At 39.1% G+C, this 19220-nt stretch overlaps 1 protein-coding gene across 1 annotated transcript in view; it reads left to right on the top strand.

Annotated features, from left to right (window-relative positions):
• TTLL12 (tubulin tyrosine ligase like 12) overlaps positions 1-18443 on the top strand; it is a 29733-nt gene extending 11290 nt beyond the window's left edge. Inside the window, exons 5-14 of the mRNA XM_059816749.1 lie at positions 438-571; positions 4345-4421; positions 10551-10667; positions 10777-10971; positions 12389-12500; positions 13339-13490; positions 13575-13656; positions 14124-14192; positions 15813-15951; positions 17901-18443. Coding sequence (XP_059672732.1) covers positions 438-571; positions 4345-4421; positions 10551-10667; positions 10777-10971; positions 12389-12500; positions 13339-13490; positions 13575-13656; positions 14124-14192; positions 15813-15951; positions 17901-18052 — 1229 coding nt within the window. The 3' untranslated portion in view covers positions 18053-18443. The remainder of the gene's footprint in view (positions 1-437; positions 572-4344; positions 4422-10550; positions 10668-10776; positions 10972-12388; positions 12501-13338; positions 13491-13574; positions 13657-14123; positions 14193-15812; positions 15952-17900) is intronic.
• The last annotated feature ends 777 nt before the right edge of the window (positions 18444-19220 follow it).

Below are 19220 nucleotides of genomic sequence, written 5' to 3'. Positions count from 1 at the left end.
TTATTGACGGAGATCTTAAATCTTGCATCACTGTCTTAGTGAAACTACTGATTCAGTTATCTGAGAGTTCAAAAAAGTTTCCCTAAAGGTCTATGTTTGTAGCTTTGAGTCAGAAAGTCAAGTACTGAAAGCTGTGAAATGCCAGGCCAACTATTTACTCCTGTAATCTTGGTTGCAGGCCACCTTATGCCCCCATCATGTGGAGGAGATAAGTGTCCAGCTGTCTGACTATACTGACATAAGTCAGATGGTTTCGGACTAATCCTAAAAATAGTCTTTTTAATGTCGTTCTTTAATTAGCTCTAATTTTACTTTTAAATAACAAAAGTTGTGGTGGTGTTAACTGTTCAACTGTTATTTGTGTGATATGCCATGAGGAAGATTTTCAGCAGAGAATGAAAGGCAGTTCCTAGAAGGTTGTCCTTGTTTTGCTGCAGATGAAGTGACTCGTGACTATGCTTATGGGGAAGCAGATCGCTTGATCAGGAAGTGTGTTTTGTTACCGTGGATGCCTACCGAAGTGTTGGATGTCAACTGTTTTACCCCAGAGCCATCAGATGAGCATTACCAGGTATAATTTTAACAAGCTAATCTTATATTTTATTTCTTTTAAGAAGAGGCAGCTTCTAAAAAACATTGCAAGAGTTCTGGTTTTGTTCTTTTTAGGCTTAAAGATTGATTCAGAGTATAGCCATTAAATAAAAAAAAAATTTCAAAGAAAGCGTGGTGAGCCAAGAAATACCTTACATACAATATTTAAGTGTTAAAAACTGAAGTGACACAAGTGAGTTCTAATATGTTACTGTGGTATTATGTAACTTTTTTAAAAGCATGCTACAAGGTACTTCATATGGGATACCCATCTTCCAGTTAGGTATTTGATACATTGTCTAATAGGCTTACAGATTAGATTTATTATTATAGCACTTCTGGTCATTCTTGTATTACAGAAAGATTTATTTTAGTATTTTAGGAGTGGTTATATTTTTCAGCCTGGCTACTCATTTAATGTCGTGCTTTAGAACCATTAAATATTGGAGCAGAGACGCCTTTAATTCAATGGCGCTGTTATAAAGTACTCATCTGTTTTGTTTCGAGCTCTCCTTTCTTCTAAAGGTTTGTGATATTTTAAGGATGTGATATTAATGTTTTTTGGCATCTCCTTTTTCACAAACCAAGTCTGCATGAAGTTCCTTTTTAAGAAAAATGAAGGAACTTTATGCCTACGAGGGTGCTGTAACAGCACTGTAACAGGGTGTTAGGCCGCTAACAACATTTAAAGTGCAGCTTCTAAAGATGTATCTATACCCCAACCATCTGTTTCTTATGATAGAGGATAGGCAGAAAATGCTGGATCCAGCTTGTTATTAACAATATCTAGGCAGAAATGAAGTTAACCCGCTTCTGCCAAATAAAGGTATATATTCAAAATAGCTAGGCTGTCTTGTAACCTAAGTCAGATTGGTTGGTTGGGATTTTGCATTTTTGGAAGACGGATAAATGTACTTTGCATTACAGATGAGGAACAACAATGCACCCATAGTTCATGTCTTACAGGTGTTCTCTTGGCAAAAGTGCCTGGATCTCGGATAAGGCAAATTTTTTGCATGTTTTTAAATTCTGTTTTGGGATGATCAATTCAAGTTAAAGAACTATGTACGGCAAATGGGCAAATAGTATCCTCCTTTACCTCCACCCCTTAAAAACATCTTCTCAAAGCATCCTGTTTTTTCTTTACTGTGTCTCTGCCACTCAGCTATTGAGAAGAGACAACAGCAAAATATTGATTACCAACAGAGTTTTCTTTTGCTCTATAATGTTTAGCTGTAGACTAAAGTCTTAACTGGTGACAGACCAGTGAAGAGCAGCTTAGGGCATAGCACAGCCTTAAACACCAGAAGTGAGATGGCTAGAAAGAAATAACATGCCACTGACACTTCTAATTCCCCTGTTTTCACGTAAGCAGAGCTGCATGCACAAGAAAGTCAGACAACTTCAGAGATCTGTTTACAGCATTAATATGTAAGCCAGCAGTTCTGCAGGGAAGTACAATTGTGTGAAAATGTTTCTAAATGTTTATGCAAGTCATACTGTCTCAAAATCGTTTGCTGCTTATCGTGGTTTAAGCCCAGCTGGCAACTAAGCACCACACAGCTGCTCACTCACTCCCCACCTGCCCCAGCGGGATGGGGGAGAGAATTGGAAAAAAGTGAGAAAGCTCGTGGGTTGAGATAAGAACAGTTTAATAAATGAAATTAAATAATAATAATTGTAATGAAAAGGAAAATAACAACAAACAAGAAAGACAAGTGATGCAAATGAAAAAAATTGCTCACCACCCTCTGACCAATGCCCAGCCTGTCCTCAAGCAGCGGTCCCCCAGCCAGCTTTCCCCCTGGTTTATATACTGAGCATGACATCGTATGGTATGGAATATCCCTTTGGTCAGTTGGGGTCAGCTGTCCCGGCTGTGTCCCCTCCCAACTTCTTGTGCACCCCCAGCCTACGCGCTGGTGGGGTGGTGTGAGAAGCAGAAAAGGCCTTGACTCTGTGTAAGCCCTGCTCAGCAGTAACTAAAACATCCCTGTATTATCAACAGTGTTTTCAGCACAAATCTAAAACATAGCCCCATACTAGCTACCATGAAGAAAATTAACTCTATCCCAGCCAAAACCAGCACACTCTTATCACTGTAAAATTTCTGCAACTGCTTTACCACTATGTGCAAATAATCATTTGTTAAATGGGCTGTGTTGCTGGTTTTTACTATAGCTAAGGATGTTATATTTCTTATTCTACTTTTCCTTTAAATAAACATGAAGGCTTCAGTGTTCTATTTAAAAGAATCACAGAGTTGTTACAGCAACACTGTGGCTTAACTTTTACCTGCTTTTTGTTCTGTTACCTAATTCTGGTCTCCAACACAGACCACAAACACTGTAACTTAAATGGTACTATGGGTAATCATTGGGCAATGATTGCAGAAACTAGTGTCAGGGGAGGCGGCTTCTACTGAAGTGTCTGGGATGGAGAAGTATCTCTTGGGGGGATTAGAGTAGTTGCTGTTCTGCAACAGCTCCCTGCGTTCGAGTTGCAGAAAAGACAGTAATGAATCCTTTGGTACTGTTCTGAGAATTGTCTTCTCTTAAAAGTGCAGGCTCCCTTCCTATTCTTAGGTGACTGCAGGAATTATTTTGTATTTGTACTGTTCAATATATTTTAGAAGGTGATGTCTAAGACCTTTGATTACGATTGTGGTTTTGCTTTCCAGTTATGTATGATTGTATTCCCTATAACAGCTTTAAAGGTAAAAAGGTATGTCTATGGCTGGACGGACATTTCACCACTGCAACTTATGAGGACAGACTGCAGCAGCTGGAACTCAGGGAGCTGTTGCAGAACAGCAGCTACTTTGGTTTCTCACGATGCATTTCTCCCATCCCAGAGTTTCTGTGAGCTACTTCCTTTGGCAGGGTGTCAGAAATGATCCAAATGTGTATTTCCTTTTATCAGTCAGAGGTGTTGTGAAAGATGGAGTGAGATTTTTTCAAGCATGTTTACTGCTGAAGGCTGCAAAAAGCCTTTTGCTCATTTTTACAGAAGCAGAATTAGGTTCCAGCCTCCTATAATTTTTTTAGTTACCTGTAATAAAACATCATGGCTAAATGGTCAGTCTTCCATTTTACTGGAAATACAGTAACTTTGTCTTTTACAGCATATGTTCATCTGTGATTTGATATTTTGTTTAATGCTTAGGAGAAACAGAAATTTCTCAGGGTGCTTCGACAGTGTTGATAAGCCCTGGTCCTGAAGCCGTATTTCATGTTCCTTTTTTATTAATAGCCTCTTAGCTCTGATTCCCTTCTGCCTCTGCTCTTGTACTGATTTTTTTTCTGAGCAGCATATTACACAACATAATATATTTCTCAAAATGCAGCTTCGGTGGAATTCACTTGCCCTGAAGACAATGGACCAATGAGACATGCAGATGGACTGTCATTTTTACTGTGACTGCAAATGCACCTGTATATATGTGTATTTAAATACTTATATGGAGATAAGGAATTGCAGAAAATGATCTGTAAAGGTTTACAATTTGAGAAAGTTTCAACAGGCTATTGCTAATAAAACACTTGGATGAACATTGAGTCATACAGAGTATGTTACTTGTAGCTTCTCCTTAAAGATTATGTTGTTTTTCAACCACTTCTTTTATAAACCTGATTATGCACACTTTAATTCAGTTCGATCTAAGCTGCTGTTCATATCTGCTGAATATTGTGGACCTAAGGCTGCTCATTTATTCTGCCTGGTATTAACTTTTTGTGGTTTTTTGGTTTTTAGGCTATTTTAGCAGAAAACAAGGAAAAACTGCCTGTAGCGATAAACCCACCAGTTTATGACAAAGACAAAATTTTCAAGTACGTATCTGCAAACAAAATGCTTTCTTACCAAGATTAAGTATAATAATTGCAGTGTGCTGAGGCTGAACAGTCTTTTCCAGCTTTGAACAACAGAGGCAATTTGAACGTGTGTTTATATGTAGCCACTTCCTTAAGATTCTGACTTACTAGTTGTTATTGTTGGATTCTTCAGAGTAAATGGATTGTCACTTACAGAATTTATAAAAAAAAATTCAGATTATTTTTTTAAAATAAGTGCCACCTTCTGTGTGAAAGAAAAGTTGCATAGTGTAACACTGTTCTCACTGGGGAGTATAACTCAAGTATATAAGAAAGACTAAAGACTTCTCTTCTGCGTTATAGCATGTACATCCATAGGGGTACGTGTGCTTCTCTATGCTGTGTGAATATAACAGACTATTCCCTTTCTTCACATAGATTACCAAAGAGGAATTTTGTCAAAACCTGGGATGTTTTAAATTGGATATGTGCCTTACTACAAAAATGGAGTGTATGGTATGAAACTATTTCAGAAGAAAGCTGGAAGAACATGCAAAGATAAGGGATTTTTGTGGGCAAAAGCAGTAGCACTGCATGGCTAGGCGGCCTTATTACTAGTTTTATTCCAGAAAAACATACTATTACGTAGCATTGCTGTGAGTTGCACTCCAGGGTGTTTGTAGTCTGACACTGGGATCCAAATTCTTGCAACATTTTGCGTAAGGGATGAGGTTAGTCTAAAATGTATTTGGTAGGTATACTCACACACCAGCTTCTTGTGTTGAGGGGATTTGTTATTCAGTAGATCAACTTTACTTGAGAAGAACTACTGAAAATCAAAGTCACTTTGAGTTGAGAGGCATTTGTTAACTTGCTCAGTGATAGTCTAGATTTCATTATGCAGTTGAAATCTCTGGTTACAAGACTGTGAGTATAAGCAAAAGTTTTGGTTTTTTTATCCAGCGTACTTCCCTCTATTTCAGATAAGGGAGTCAAAGGTAGATTCATTCTAATAGAGATGGAAAGAAACAGTGAGGATATTGGGAAATGTCGACTTCTTTTTCTCTGCTACCTCTTTATTTTGCATCTCATTTCAGGTGAATGGCATTCACATCAGGGAGGCAGGGAGGGAAGGAGGGGGAAACACATGCCAAATCCTTCCTGCTCTGCTTCTAAGGAATGTCATCAACACCCTGTCCATATACTCTCAAGGGTTTTCCTCTCTTCTTTATCCAGTTCCTGTCTAGAGAGGAGAAAGTAGAGCAGCTTGGCCTCCACAGGAGGCTAGAAGGTCCTTATTTTCTGAATTTCATCTACTAAAATTCCTCCAGGAGCAGGGTAGCATCTCAGAGTCTAGATGACCTAGTGGGAGTTGTGGTCTTCTAGTGCTCTTGGCCTCTTTCAAAGCTTTAAAGGTTTTGAGGCTGTCAAATCGACATGCAGATGGGAATTCGTGAAGCTGGGTAGATGGGTGTAGCCTGTTAATGTATATGCTCTGTCTTATGTATTGCCACTGTTTTAGGGGATTTGGAAGAAATTAAATGCATAAGGTTGCAAAGTTTAGAACCTGGGACAAATTCTTAGTCATCTTGTTTCCAAGTAGAGCTAAGACAGAGAATGGGAAAGTAAAATAAATGTTTAACCTGAATCCTGAAAAGCAGGGGAACAAGTACATGTAGTTCGATATAGCAAAATTATAGGTTCAAATAGGTCTTGTAGCATTAATAGTAACTGCTGTCCTAGGGGGATTTTTTCTATCCAGCTGTGCTGATCACTGGCTTGAAAAAAAGGTGGATAAAAATGAAATTATTCCAAGACAAAATTCATATGAAAAATCCTTCCAGTTTGTGTTGGGCTTGATCATCTCTTTTTGTCTTGATCTTCTCTTTCATGTTTCTCTTCAGCTACATCAGTCATTTTTTTAAAGATGCCCAAAGAGCTGTTATGAGATGACAACTCTTTGTTTTGATCGGTCTTGTCAGCTCTGTGCTTTGGGAGCTGATTCTCATAACTACTTCTTAGCTTTATATGATTAAGTAACATCTAACATGTTTTATCTTATTTGCACAATTCCACTGAATAATATCTTCTTTAATCCCAGACTTTACAGCATCCCTACTAGGACTTCTGCATGACAAGGGAAAAAAAAAAATTCAGGAAGTATGATTAGCTGGCTTCAGTAGTTCGGTGTGTCATTGATATCTGAATGAAAGGTCCAAAATAGATTGGCTAATACCACAGTATTGCAGTGTAGAGGTTCTGTCATCTGTCCAACCCAGAATGGAAGTTGGTGTATTTCTTACCTGTCTGTATTTTTATGTATATATGTGGGTGTGTATTGTCAGAGTAGACACTGGAATGTGTACCAACTTATTTAACTAAAAACAAGGGAATACCAGAGAAGATCCTACGTGCTCCTTGGAGAACAACAAAGGCATCGCCCAGTAGTTGTCAGGTGCCTGCCCCTATAATCTGTGTTCTTCAGTGCAGAGGTCTGATTTTTTTCAAATGTGTGCATTAATACTGAATATACTAAAGTACCTAAGGGAATCTGACCACTAAACTCAGTGATAGGTGTTGGCAGTGAAATATGTTAATTTTATATAGTGTTTCTATGAAATCTTCATTCTCAAAATTAAGTCATCTGCCTTCCAGAGCCTTTGACTGTCCCAAGACTTTTATGCTAAGAGGATTACATATAGAATGGATGGGATGGAGTAGCTTAAAAACTTGGAACGAGTGGAATGGCCTTATTTTTCCTCAAATCTTAATTTCCATCAGCTTATTTCAGTGGTCTTCCTGCACTTAGCAAAGATAGATGGAGCTCCCCTGTTTCTTTTGTGCTGCATTATTGTTTTCTATAAGCAAGTCTTAACGTACATAATCCAGAGTGCTCTGGCACTTGAATTTCTTAGCAAGACTTCAAGGTGAAGAAAGCAGGCTTTTTATTGTTAATGTGAGTCGCACCTCTGAAATCTTGTGTATAGCTGTAAGCTACTGAAAAAAAGAAAAGATCCTTCTAATAGTCTTTCATAACTATGTGTTATAGAAGATACTACTGTCTTCTGTGTATCTATAAAGGCAGCTCAGTGTTGTAGTGGGAAATTTTTGAAAGAGAATTATTAGTGGTTTTTAGGAAGGGGTTTTATTGTTTTTAATACTTAACTGGGGGAAAAAAGAGTATCAGAATCTTTCTTTAAGCCTGCTGTTCAGAGTGACTGCAGGTCACTACTTGTATTTCTGTGTGGTGTAGAGCTATGTAGAGCATTTAAGTGAATTAACACTGGGGGGAATGAATTTTTGGATGTGCAAGAGGAGGTGACCCACCTCTCAACTGAATCCCCGATTTGTGTAAAAAAAAAAAAAAAAAAAAAAAAAAAAAACCACACAAAAAAAAAAACCCACAAAAAAACCCACAAACACCACCCTGCTCTTCAGCTGAGAAAAGTAGTTGATGCCCAGCCAGCAGTGGGAGTTTATTACTAAATGATGTATCTGGAAACATGGAATAAAAAAAGGGGGGGGGGGCGGGGAGGGAACCTCTGACTGATTAAATTATGTCAAAGGAATGATGTGGAATAAGATTTATTGGAGTTATCAGACGCTGCCAGGCTCTCCAGGTGTCCTTCCATGCTGTGTAAGGCCAAATGCCTTGGCCTCAGGCCTTTGTTACAGCAGCATTTTTCGTGCCGTTGCCTCTTTCTGACTGTAGTAAGGGAGTTTGCCACAGGGTTTGTGTTTTCGTTTGGCCTTAAGCACTGATTAATCTATTTTAACACCTTAAGTTATAGTTCAGCCTCATTGTTACTCTAGCTGGAAGAATTGTTGTGAGAACCATCAGTTGATGAAACAGAGGTCTCAAAGGTATTTGCTGTAGCTGCAACTGGAGAGAAAGGAAGCCTTACTCTTTTGACTCCCAAAGATCCCCTACTGAGTTACTTCCGTTAATTTCAGTAAAAACCTTTTTCTGAGCCTTACCTGTAAGTACATTCAAGGTCTCTGGTAGTTCATATGGGAAGGAGTCCTATCTGTGACTCTTCATAGCTCCAGCATAATACTAATTTTGAACTGAGGTTTCACTTCTGTCCTGGAGAAAGCAACTGTAACTGGACTGTTTTTGCACATAACTAACCAAATGATTGTACAGCCTTAGCCCAACTCTAACCATGGCTGTACCAAATACATAACATCATACAAGTTTTATCTAACCACATTGCTTTTCAGAATGAGTGTACCAAACTCTATACTTGGCTGTGTTACTTTTACCCTTTTTCCTGAGCTGGAAACCAGATACCTCTCACATAGCCTGAAGTGGAAGCTGGGAATCCTGAAGGCCGGCATTCCAGCACTCTGCCACAAAAAATAGTGCAGTATGTTGGCAAAATATTTCCATACCATGCTAATGGGGCTTAATCACAAGAACGCAGATAAAAATCAAAACAAAACTATTGCTGCTCCCATTTATTGAGTGGATTTAACAAGCAGAATAGGTCCATTGTGTAAATCTGATGATCCTCTTGCTACTAAGAGCTATTAGGTAGGTTTGGATCCAGCTACACAGGACTAGTGTCTTTGTGGGATGATAACTTGTGTAAGGGACTGATCTGGGACTGTATGAGCAACATAAATTCTAGTATTTCTTGTGTTGCGTGTGTTCTTGGATGCATATTTGTGTGGGGATGTTGGATGCTTCAAGACTTTGTTACAGCATGATAAGCCCTTTTATCTTCAGGTCACCACTTTGATTCCCTTTTGCTTCAGCAAGGACTAAAAGCTGCTCCAAACCAGTGAATATTTGAAATGGGTTTGGTGGAACTTGTACTGGATCCAGTACATCAGATTTGGCATTGTACTTCCCCCTAGTGTGCAGACTTAGAAGGAGAAGCCAAGAAGCCACGTATTGCAGAAAGAAATACTAGTGGGGTTGTATGAAGGTACTAACTTTGTTGTGTTGCAACAGTGGGGAAAGATTGGTGAGTTCTTTCAACAGGGATGCCAGGCTGACTCTCTTCGTCTATAATGAAGTCATCTCTCTTAGTCTTAGGCTCCAGCATAAATATTATAACCATTGTAGTATATCACACATGGAGCTATGCAAAACATATTACATACTTTTCTTTTTAAAGAATATATTTCCCCTGTGACTGGCTATTTTTACAGTTTATCATTTCAGAGAAGTCTTTCTCAGGGCAATATGTCTTCCAATTGGTTAGTAGCAGAGGAGGAGAGTAAAGTTACACAACTGATAAGAATAGGTCTGGAGAGGAGGAAGAATATAGTGGTTTGTCATGGGAAAAATTAGCAGTTGCTTAGTCTGTTTAAAGATACCCTTACCATGAGAACTGTTCTCTATGTCAGTCTCACATTTTGAGTCATCATGCTGAATTCTGAATTAAGTGACCTCACTTTAAGCTGTAAAATAATCACAATAACCTATATTGCTCTCTGCTTATTTTAGCATGTCAGATAGCCAAGTCACTGATTTTATTTGAGAGGGGAGTTTCCCGAGATGTGCAACATCTTGCCTCATTCTTGGTTATGTTCTGTAATGTGTATCAGGTTTGGTTTGGGTTTTGGTGTGGTTTTTTAAGGGCACTGGGAGGGGATTTGTGTGTACTTCCTGCACATATGTAATGTACATACTTTCATATGTTTTGATTGTTTGGAAATGTCTCTGTTCATGTGAAGTTTTGAAAATAGTCTTCTGAAGCTACTGAGTTAAACTTGACAAGGTTTCCTATTAATTTCATTCTTGTGAACCAAGCAGGTTGATTTCTAGGGCTCTTCCAGCAACGAAAGCATTTACAAGATCTCTCTCACTCAGACTTTTCATATAAATAGCGAATTCATGTTAGTACTTCTGTGTCAGGGACTTAGTCATTGTCTTCTGAATTGCTATTTTTGTGAAAGTTGTAGGAGCTAAACTATCTTTGAGATTTCTGTCGCAAAATACAATTTTTTTTAACCTGTCCCACTTCAATTTAAAACGTTTCTGTGTGTTAAGAAGAGATTGTCACAGACAGTATGTATTGGTAAAGCATAATTCTTGTAGGAAGCTAAGCTTAAAACTGTTTTTCTGTTCAAGCAAGAGTTGATCAGTTTTAGAAACCAAACTGACGTTTTTCTTATGCCTTTTTCTTCTTCTAGGGTTTTCACAGACATTCAGCAAGTCCTCAACAACCTGACGCATCCCCGTTTTGTATTCACAGAGAATGAGGGAGAAGCAGACATCCTCTACAACTTCTCACACTTCAAAGATTATAGGTTGCAGTTGTTCCCCTGATAATGCAAATTCTTTTGTTGCTATAAAAACTGTGTTCCCAAAGGCCTCTCCAACCTTCCTCCTTCACCCAACAACTTCTCTGTTTTGTAGGAAGCTAAGTGAGGAAAGGCCTGAGGTAATGCTGAATCAGTTCCCGTGTGAGAACCTCCTGACTGTCAAAGACTGCCTGGCATCTATCTCTAGACGAGCTGGAGGACCAGATGGGCCAAGATGGTTGCCTCGTACTTTTAACCTCCAAACAGAATTGCCTCAGTTCATCAGCTACTTCCAGCAACGCAGCAGAAGGTGGCTTGTGTTGCCGCATCCTTACGTTTTTTCTGCTTTCTTGATCCCACTTTTCTCAAAAACCACTAGCCTGCACTTTTGGGCTCAGCAGCTGATACACCACCATGAGTTTGCTCTTGCTGTGTTTTATGTTCAGGTGAATTTTACCTGGAAAGTGTGAGCTTTTTAGGTACTTTCTTTAATGTGAGAGTAGTTAAGCAATGCATTTTGAAACACAGAAATTTTGCCATGATTTGAATACAGATTTGAAGGCTGTTGCTTTTTGTCTAGTCAAGATCTTACCTCTTCTATTTAACAGATATGCAAAGGATCAAAATGTGTTTGCAACAAATGTTGGGTTTTTTTTTTCCAGGGGACCAGTAGCAGTTGTTCTTGCACTTAAGCCAGAGCGGAAAACATTTAGAGTTAAAGTACTTGGGTTCTGTAAGGTTGTAAAAGTAAAATTGAGTTTTCATTAGCCTAAAGCAGTTGTGGAGCTTCAGGGTTTTAAAGCCACACTCTTTCTGCTGCTGCAGCTGCCTTGGAGTGGATGGAAACTAAGATTTTCTTTTGGTAAGAGAGAGCACATTAGGTACTATTAGTGCAATAAACTCTTATGCCTGCCATGGAGTATTCTGGTTGAAAGGTTCCTTTGGTGATGCTTGCTTATGGTGCCACCTGCTATGTGTTTCATTTGTCCATTCTTTGCTCTACGTATTCTGTTGTTGATTGGCATAACCAGAAGAGAGTGCTCCTTCCATGTATCCCTAGTGTGTGGTGTTTGAATTCCTTTTTAATATCAAGGACTGACATGAATGCAATGTGTATGTAGCGAATAGAAAGGAGGGGATAGGAATTTTCAAATAAACAAGCAAAACAGACCCTCTTAAGTTAACACAGCTTACCTCAGCTTAGTTTATGCTGTTTATCATGAAGTTCAAGAAGTTTCTCAGGATGCTTTAATAGATCAAGGAAAGGAAGACATCAAGTGTCACCCTGCCCTTACTTGGAAGGATACATTGAAAGACCAGCATGTTGCCTGTTTTCCTCAAGGGTATTTCGAATAATTTTGCCCCTTGAGGTGACTAGGTACTAGAAAGTGAGAAGATGGTGGTGTCCTTTCATTTTCTTGCAATATGAACTGTTGAGATACTGTGTGATTTCTTCCCAAAGAGATGAGTTACGGTGTCATTTAATGTGAACGATTTGGAGGTGTTATTAGAGAATCAACTTGGAAAATTGCACAATATCCTGCCAGAATGTTCTCAGACTCCTGTCAGTCAAAAGTCCTTAGTTCTTGCACTGTAGCCCACAGCTTTATAACGTATTTGTTCAAGGGAGTACATAGATCAGTTCAAGTGGATGTTCAGATAGATGAATGAGGTGAATACTTAGAGGTGTTGGCTTCTCTCTCTTTCTCTCTCTCTCTCTCTCTCAGAGGAGAAGACAATCACTGGATATGCAAACCATGGAACTTGGCCAGAAGCCTGGATACCCACATCACCAACAGCCTTAACAATATCATCAGGCATAGGGAAAGCAGCCCAAAGGTTAGAGAGCATTGTTCTGAATGTGATTTAAAGCAGAGAGCTGAAAAAAACCTTCATAGAAGGAGGTCTAAAAATACAAAGGAGGAAATTTATTTTCTTCAAACTTCATATGCTGGCCTACAGTTGGCATACAGTTTCAATCAATTCAGTATTGATTCAGATTCAAATTGGTCAGCTCCATTTGTTGCAGTGATGAACTTGAAGTGTGTTTTTTATTTAAAAAATAAAACTTGCCCTGACAGTAATGAATACTTCAGTGTGTTGCTGCTATAATGCTAATCCTCAGACTGGTAGATGAACACACATTAGCTATAGTTAGCGTTGGTCATAAATTTTGGAACATTATTGCTTCTGTCCCCCAGTTGATGGTTATTGCTGATCCACAGCTCTGCTCAGTGGCACAAAGTACTGTCTTTGCCAACAATAGATGAACCATGGAGCTTTTTATAGGGAGTCTGCAATATGCGGTCATATATCAGAGTGTCACTTCAGCTTTATTTCTGTTGGTGTGTGGGCTGTATCTATTTTCTGGAATGCAGAAATGCACAAAGAATTGTTTCACATTTCTAGTTCAAAACAACAAGATCACGGAAATTATAAATAAAATTAATTTTGTGGTTTTTTTTTTTAATTAGTAAATTCTGGCCTCCCACTTTCCCCACCCTGATATCAGAGTTTGATAAAAGGTACCTATTCGCATAACAACATTGTGTATTTTTGCGGATTTCTGAAGAAAAACTGAAATGTATACAAGGATACCTTAAATCATTGAGATCCAGTGACACTTTAATTTCATTTCATTTGAATTATATTTACTGTGGGTGGTTTTGCTTTGTAGGTAGTGTGCAAATATATTGAAAATCCAGTCTTGTTTCACCGAGAAGATGTGGGGATGGTTAAATTTGACATCCGTTATGTTGTATTGCTGCGGTCCGTAAAACCACTGAAGCTGTATATCTATGATGTATTCTGGCTGCGCTTTTCGAATCGGTAATTACGTTTGCCTCATTAGTGTAGAGGGGCTTATAATTAAATCTGATACCTTGGAAACTAAGGAATTGTTTTATTCCTTAGGGCATTTTCACTTGATGACTTGGATGACTATGAGAAGCATTTCACAGTCATGAATTATGCTCCTGGTGTAACATTAAAACAGGTAAGCAAACAGTCCAAAACACTCCTTCACCTTTCTGTTGTTAGAAAATCCTCCAGTGGCTCCTTTGTGACTGCTGCCAAATAATGTATTTCACATCCACTTAAACAAGCAGTCAGGGTGTTGAAAGTACCCTAAGTCCTAAGCCAGTATTTTCCTAGACTCTTCCCCCTCTCCCCCATAATCATCTGTGATTATGTAAGGTAATACAAACCTACATTCTGAATATAACCCACATTGATAGAGATCAGTAAAAGAATTATTAAAATGGCAGCTAATCATTGTCAAAGACTTTAGTGTGATCTTCTATAATAAGAAATACTGTAACAAGGAAGGTATTCAGGAACTATTTACCTAGTTTTCTACCTGGTTTGTAGGAATGGCAAAAATTATTTGATGTTCCATTCTCTTGTCATCTGATTGCTCAGTCATTCCCAACCAAAATAGTCTTTGCTGCTAAACTGTTTTAGGTACACTGTGAAGAATTTATTCCTCTGTTTGAAAAACAATATCCTGAATATCCTTGGACAACAGTACAAGTAAGTCAGGAATTCATCTTTCTCGTGTAAATGTTCATGGATCTTTTTTTACTCAGCAAACTAGCTTTTCCAAAGGTGTTGGGTTGTGGATTTTTTTTCTCACAAAATATACTTCATGTGTATCAGTTCCACAGAGGACATCAAATGTTAACCTTTACTTTAGAAGCATTTCTTAGCGTAATTCCCCCTCAAACATTTTGTTGTTAGCATTTGAGAATTTTATTTCATGATTACACTATGAAAATTCTTTATATTGGACTTAGTAATAAAGCCAGTCCTGACTACCCTCAGGATCCTGGGAGCATGATCTATCTTCTTGCAAGTTCCATTTTTTTGCAGAAGGTTGCCAATAATCTTGAGTCCACTGTTGTGAAGATTTAGTATTTCATGCAAAAAAGCAGGCAAGTCCAGAATATGAAGTGTGCTAATCACTACAGATGTTGCTTACATGACAGTGGAAAAGTTGTTTTCAAAGCTTTCACTACTCTTCAGTAGATTAACTCTGATTATGAAAAATTGAACTGCTGAAGTATTCAGGCTTTTGCTTCCTTTGTTCCAAATAGCTTCACAAGATAAGGAGCTGTCAGAACAAGTAGGAAACTAAAGTAAATAGGAAATTACAGTATATGGTAATCTCAGTGCAATGGCATCACAGGTTTTGATTTATCTATTTTAAGCAGAGCTGTAGGTCTAAAGATCTACTGATACACTTTCAGGTTTGCTTGCTGTGGAGTGCACTGAAGCTCACTCAGAAGATAAGGATGTGCCCAGCTGTGCCCAAGTGGCTGATAGAAATAAGCACTGCACCTGCTCCAGGGGCACTGTGCTTGAAGGGTCACACTGCTAGATTGCATGGTGCAGATGCTGCATTTGTATACTGCAGCGTATTTAAAAGAAAACAAGTTAGGCTGTCTTCTCTCTTTTCTTAAAGACCCCTTCTCTACCAACATAATATCTCTGAGCTATTAAGTTAGAACCCGTGTTTGTTAAATTAAATCTTCCCTTTGAGACTGCAATGCAGAATTTCCAGCTGCTGTCCCAGCTTCTCTGTGTTAGCGAGCTGTCCAGAGCCCTGTCCCTGGGCATTGCATTAATCACTTTTCACAAGAAAACAGATGGTTCCCCAATACTAGGGCATCTTTTATCTGCAAACAGGAAGCTCCAAATACTGTAGTTCCATAAAACATGCAGGAGGGTGGATGAGGGCCTTCTCATTGATTTTTTTTTGCCTGTAATTCATACTTGAAAGAAAAAGCTGAGTGTGAAGAGATGGTTCAGGAACATGCACAAAACTGAGTTGTTGCATTCTTAAGTGCAATACTGTACACAATGCCCAAGAAGGGCGTTAACTCTAATATTAAATGCCCTATTTTCAGGATTTCTGTAGTACTGATTTGCTCCCCAGAAAAGTCCATGGGTATTGCCAGGTGCTTGGCACTTTCACTGTGTTGTCTTTAGGCCTAAAAGCACATTTTGAAACTAATGCTGTGCAGATTTTCATCTGTTGGCTAGTGTAATATACAAACTCTTTAAACAGTTATATGAATGAAGTGATTAAAAACATGTTTATTGCTTTTATGGAACCTCACTTCTCATTCAGAGACCTTTTTCTGTTATTAGGCAAATATTTTTAAGGCATTTGCTGAATTGTTCCAAGTTGCTTCAGCTAAACCTGCACCTCTTGGCATCTGTGATTATCCATCCTCAAGAGCAATATATGCCATTGACTTGATGCTTAAATGGGACACTAGCAGAGATGGTGAGAAGCTTATTTCTTCAAATGTTGAATTCTTTATATTTGTGGACCTTTTCAGAAATTTATTTCTTCTGTCTGAACTCTTACTGTTTTTCAAGCAGTGTGAGCTGCGTGCTCTCTGCCTACCACTGACATCAAAGTGTATCTGGAGTTGCAGATCTGTGGGGTTAGCGTCTGCCATGCTGGTTAACAGTAATGATGGGGGAGCTGTTAACTGTGCTTGGCTGAGTCCTGGCTTCCCTTGTGCCCCTGCTACTGCCATTCTCTGTTTAAAAAAAGAAAACAAACAAAAAATCCCAAACAAAACACACACATGCAAAAAACACCCCAACTGTACAGAAATCTAGACACTCTGACAGCAGCAAGTTTTCTTTCCCGTTTATAGTGAGAGACTGTCTGAAATACCTGTCTCTTTACGAAAACCTTAAAGAGACATCTTACCATCTGTGGCTTCCAGGCTTGGCCCAGCATCTTCAATGCACAGTTACTTAGTAAAGTAGGAAGGGGACCACATTTACTGTTTCAGTGCTATTGGTGTCCTCAGGACCGTCGCTCAGTTGTTGCCAAGTCTCTGCAAGAACATGCATGTGAAGCTGCTTCACGTCAGTGCCACAGCATAGCTCACAACTTCCTGGAGCCTTTCTTCCAGCCAGTTGTGGAGGACTGGTAGTAAAATTTGCCAAACGGGGTGAATTCTTTATTATCTCACCAGGAGGCTCAAAAATGTTCTGTAAGTGTGCCCAACTCAGACACGTGTCTCTTGTAGGTAGAAAAGCAGCGGAGGCACCAACAGAAAAAGGACTGCTGGGGGAATATTAACAGAACTGAGTGTACTCTTTTCTAGTGGCATTGTGGTCCATGGGACACAGGAAAAACTCACTGCTTGTGCCCAGGTGTGCTGGAGGAATGATTAGATGTTGTATGTTGGGTGGGTGCCCCTAGCCCAGTCCTGCAGTGGCTGATTCTGTAAATATTGAATCACTTTCATGGAGTGAGATGATTGAGAAACAGGAGGTGTACATTTGAGCCTTTCCTGTTCAGATCAAGTGGAGCAAGGGGTTGAATTTGGGTCTGCTATATGCCTGTTGAATGCTCTTTCAACTGTCCCAGTTGTCTTGAATGGGAGAAGCAAAGCAACTCACTATTATTACTAGCTCGAGGGAAAACTACTGTAGTAAAAGAACCAACCTTACATTACAGCCCTGGCTGAACTGCGTAAGTCCCTAGCCTTTTGAAGGTGGCGGCATGGGTGCCAAAGTCACAGCTGGGATGCTGTAGGCAGCCTATGGACAAATAGGTTAGTTGCTTCTGTGCAGAGCAGAGTATGGTTTACCTACCCATCAGAAGCTTGTGCCCTCACTTACGATCTCAACGCCAGACAGGAAATAAAATCCTTTATTTCTCTCTGCACAGAATGCATTTGATTCTGAATGATACTGATGAAGTTTTAAGAGAAAAGTAAACTTCCTGACTTCCTTCTAGGAGTGAGATGAAGTGGCAGGTGGGAGCAGCTGGAGTGTAAAGGAACAGGACTGCTAGAACTAGAAAGGTAGATATCTAAGAGCTTTAAGAAAGGAAGGTTTGTACTGAAACGTTAAAGAAGCAGAGTTGTCTGGAAGATGTTTCAGACTGTCAAGCAAGACAGCTGTATCAGGGAGATCCTATTAAATTGCTGCAAATTCGCATTCTAAATGAGGCATTGGATTAGCACAGTGATTGCAGAATCTATTGGGTAATTGTCCTCTCGATCATGATGGTAGAACAAACCTCCATCCCTCCAAAAAAAACCAAGGCCACTGAAATAAAAACACCCTACTGGTTTGCCAGCTTGGGTCATAAAAGATACCTTTTTCCAGTCATTTTCTATAATCTCTGACTTTTAAAGACAGGTAGTGATTCAGGATCTCTATAGAGCTTGTATTGAGAGGCAATGTTTGTGTTCCCCTTTACAGGGAAAAAAACTATGCAGCCTCAGATCCTGGAGGTGAACTTTAATCCTGACTGTGACAGAGCCTGCAAATACCACCCTACCTTTTTTAATGATGTCTTCAGCACCCTATTTCTGGATGAAACAGACAGCTGCCATGTGACATGCATTGTCTAGCCACAGGAGGCTTGACTCTTAATTTCCTTCACAGATATGCTTAACAGCAAGATATATATTTCAGTTCTATGAGCTGCTGATGCAACTATTTTCCTATAGTGGTAACCCAGGAAAAAAAAAATTCATATCGGAAGAATATGCTTATACCATATACTGTATTGATGATAATTTTGTCTGCATTTTCCTTGTCTTGCTTAGTTCTATAAATCATCAGTTTGTGTTGACCAAATGTCTTGTTTATTGAATATGGGAGACCTCAAAATAGGGCAGTAACTGGAGCAATTGACTAGTTTCTCAGGTAGCTTGATTGCTTGCTTGCTGGGAAACATTGCACAAGTTCCCCATGTCAACATTAAAACTATAATTTACTGAATCATGTTGGAGTTTTTATATCTTTCTTATATATCCTTCTTATACAAAGATCTAAAACGTTCTGATGGGAAAATAATACGGTATTTCAGTGCAGTGAACTACTAGGGTAATGAGACAAAAGATTTGATGGCTCTTCCCACTTTTTTCATTTTAAAAAAAAAAAAGGGCAAACAAACCCCACAACATTTAGGAACCCTGTACTGCTGGCTATCATCTTTAGTCTGCCCCTTAAAGAAACTAGATATTTGAGAAGGGGTCAGGCAGGAAGTGAGAAGGATGCAATGTCCAGAGCAGCACAGGAATGCAGAAGAAACCTGAAGGAATGCAAGGGATCTGGGAAACTCTGCTAGAAGCCCAAGTAGTCTTTGGACTTCAGAGTTTACGACCTAAGATAGAGGTATTTGCAAGTGGGATGTCAGTCTGAAATTAATCATTCTCTCCTCCTTGTTCAAATCAGGGTAACTGGCTGAAATTTAGCAATTTTAGGCTGTATTATGTTGCTTTGTATGTATGTACAAGTTGCAAAAATTCTGCTGTCCATCATGAAGTATGTATTATGTGGATAGTATTTTTTTTAAGCTAGTTGCACCGATCAGCATCTGCTTGAGAGCGAAGTGCAGTTAGAAAATTGTGTAAATGTTTTAAACCTTGCTTCATGCTTTGCAAATATGCAACATGTTATCCCTCATGATCAGGAAGGGAGAGGGATATTTTAGGCTATTTCAGGCTGCTCTGCAGAAACCTGCTTCTTTCCACTGACTGCAACATAGGCTGTAGAAATAAACCATCTGTGTCT

This window comes from Gavia stellata, chromosome 4 (genome assembly GCF_030936135.1).
Source record: "Gavia stellata isolate bGavSte3 chromosome 4, bGavSte3.hap2, whole genome shotgun sequence".
Lineage (NCBI taxonomy): Eukaryota > Metazoa > Chordata > Aves > Gaviiformes > Gaviidae > Gavia > Gavia stellata.
The sequence above is the reverse complement of the archived record's forward strand: the minus strand, read 5'-3'. Positions and strand labels throughout refer to the sequence as shown.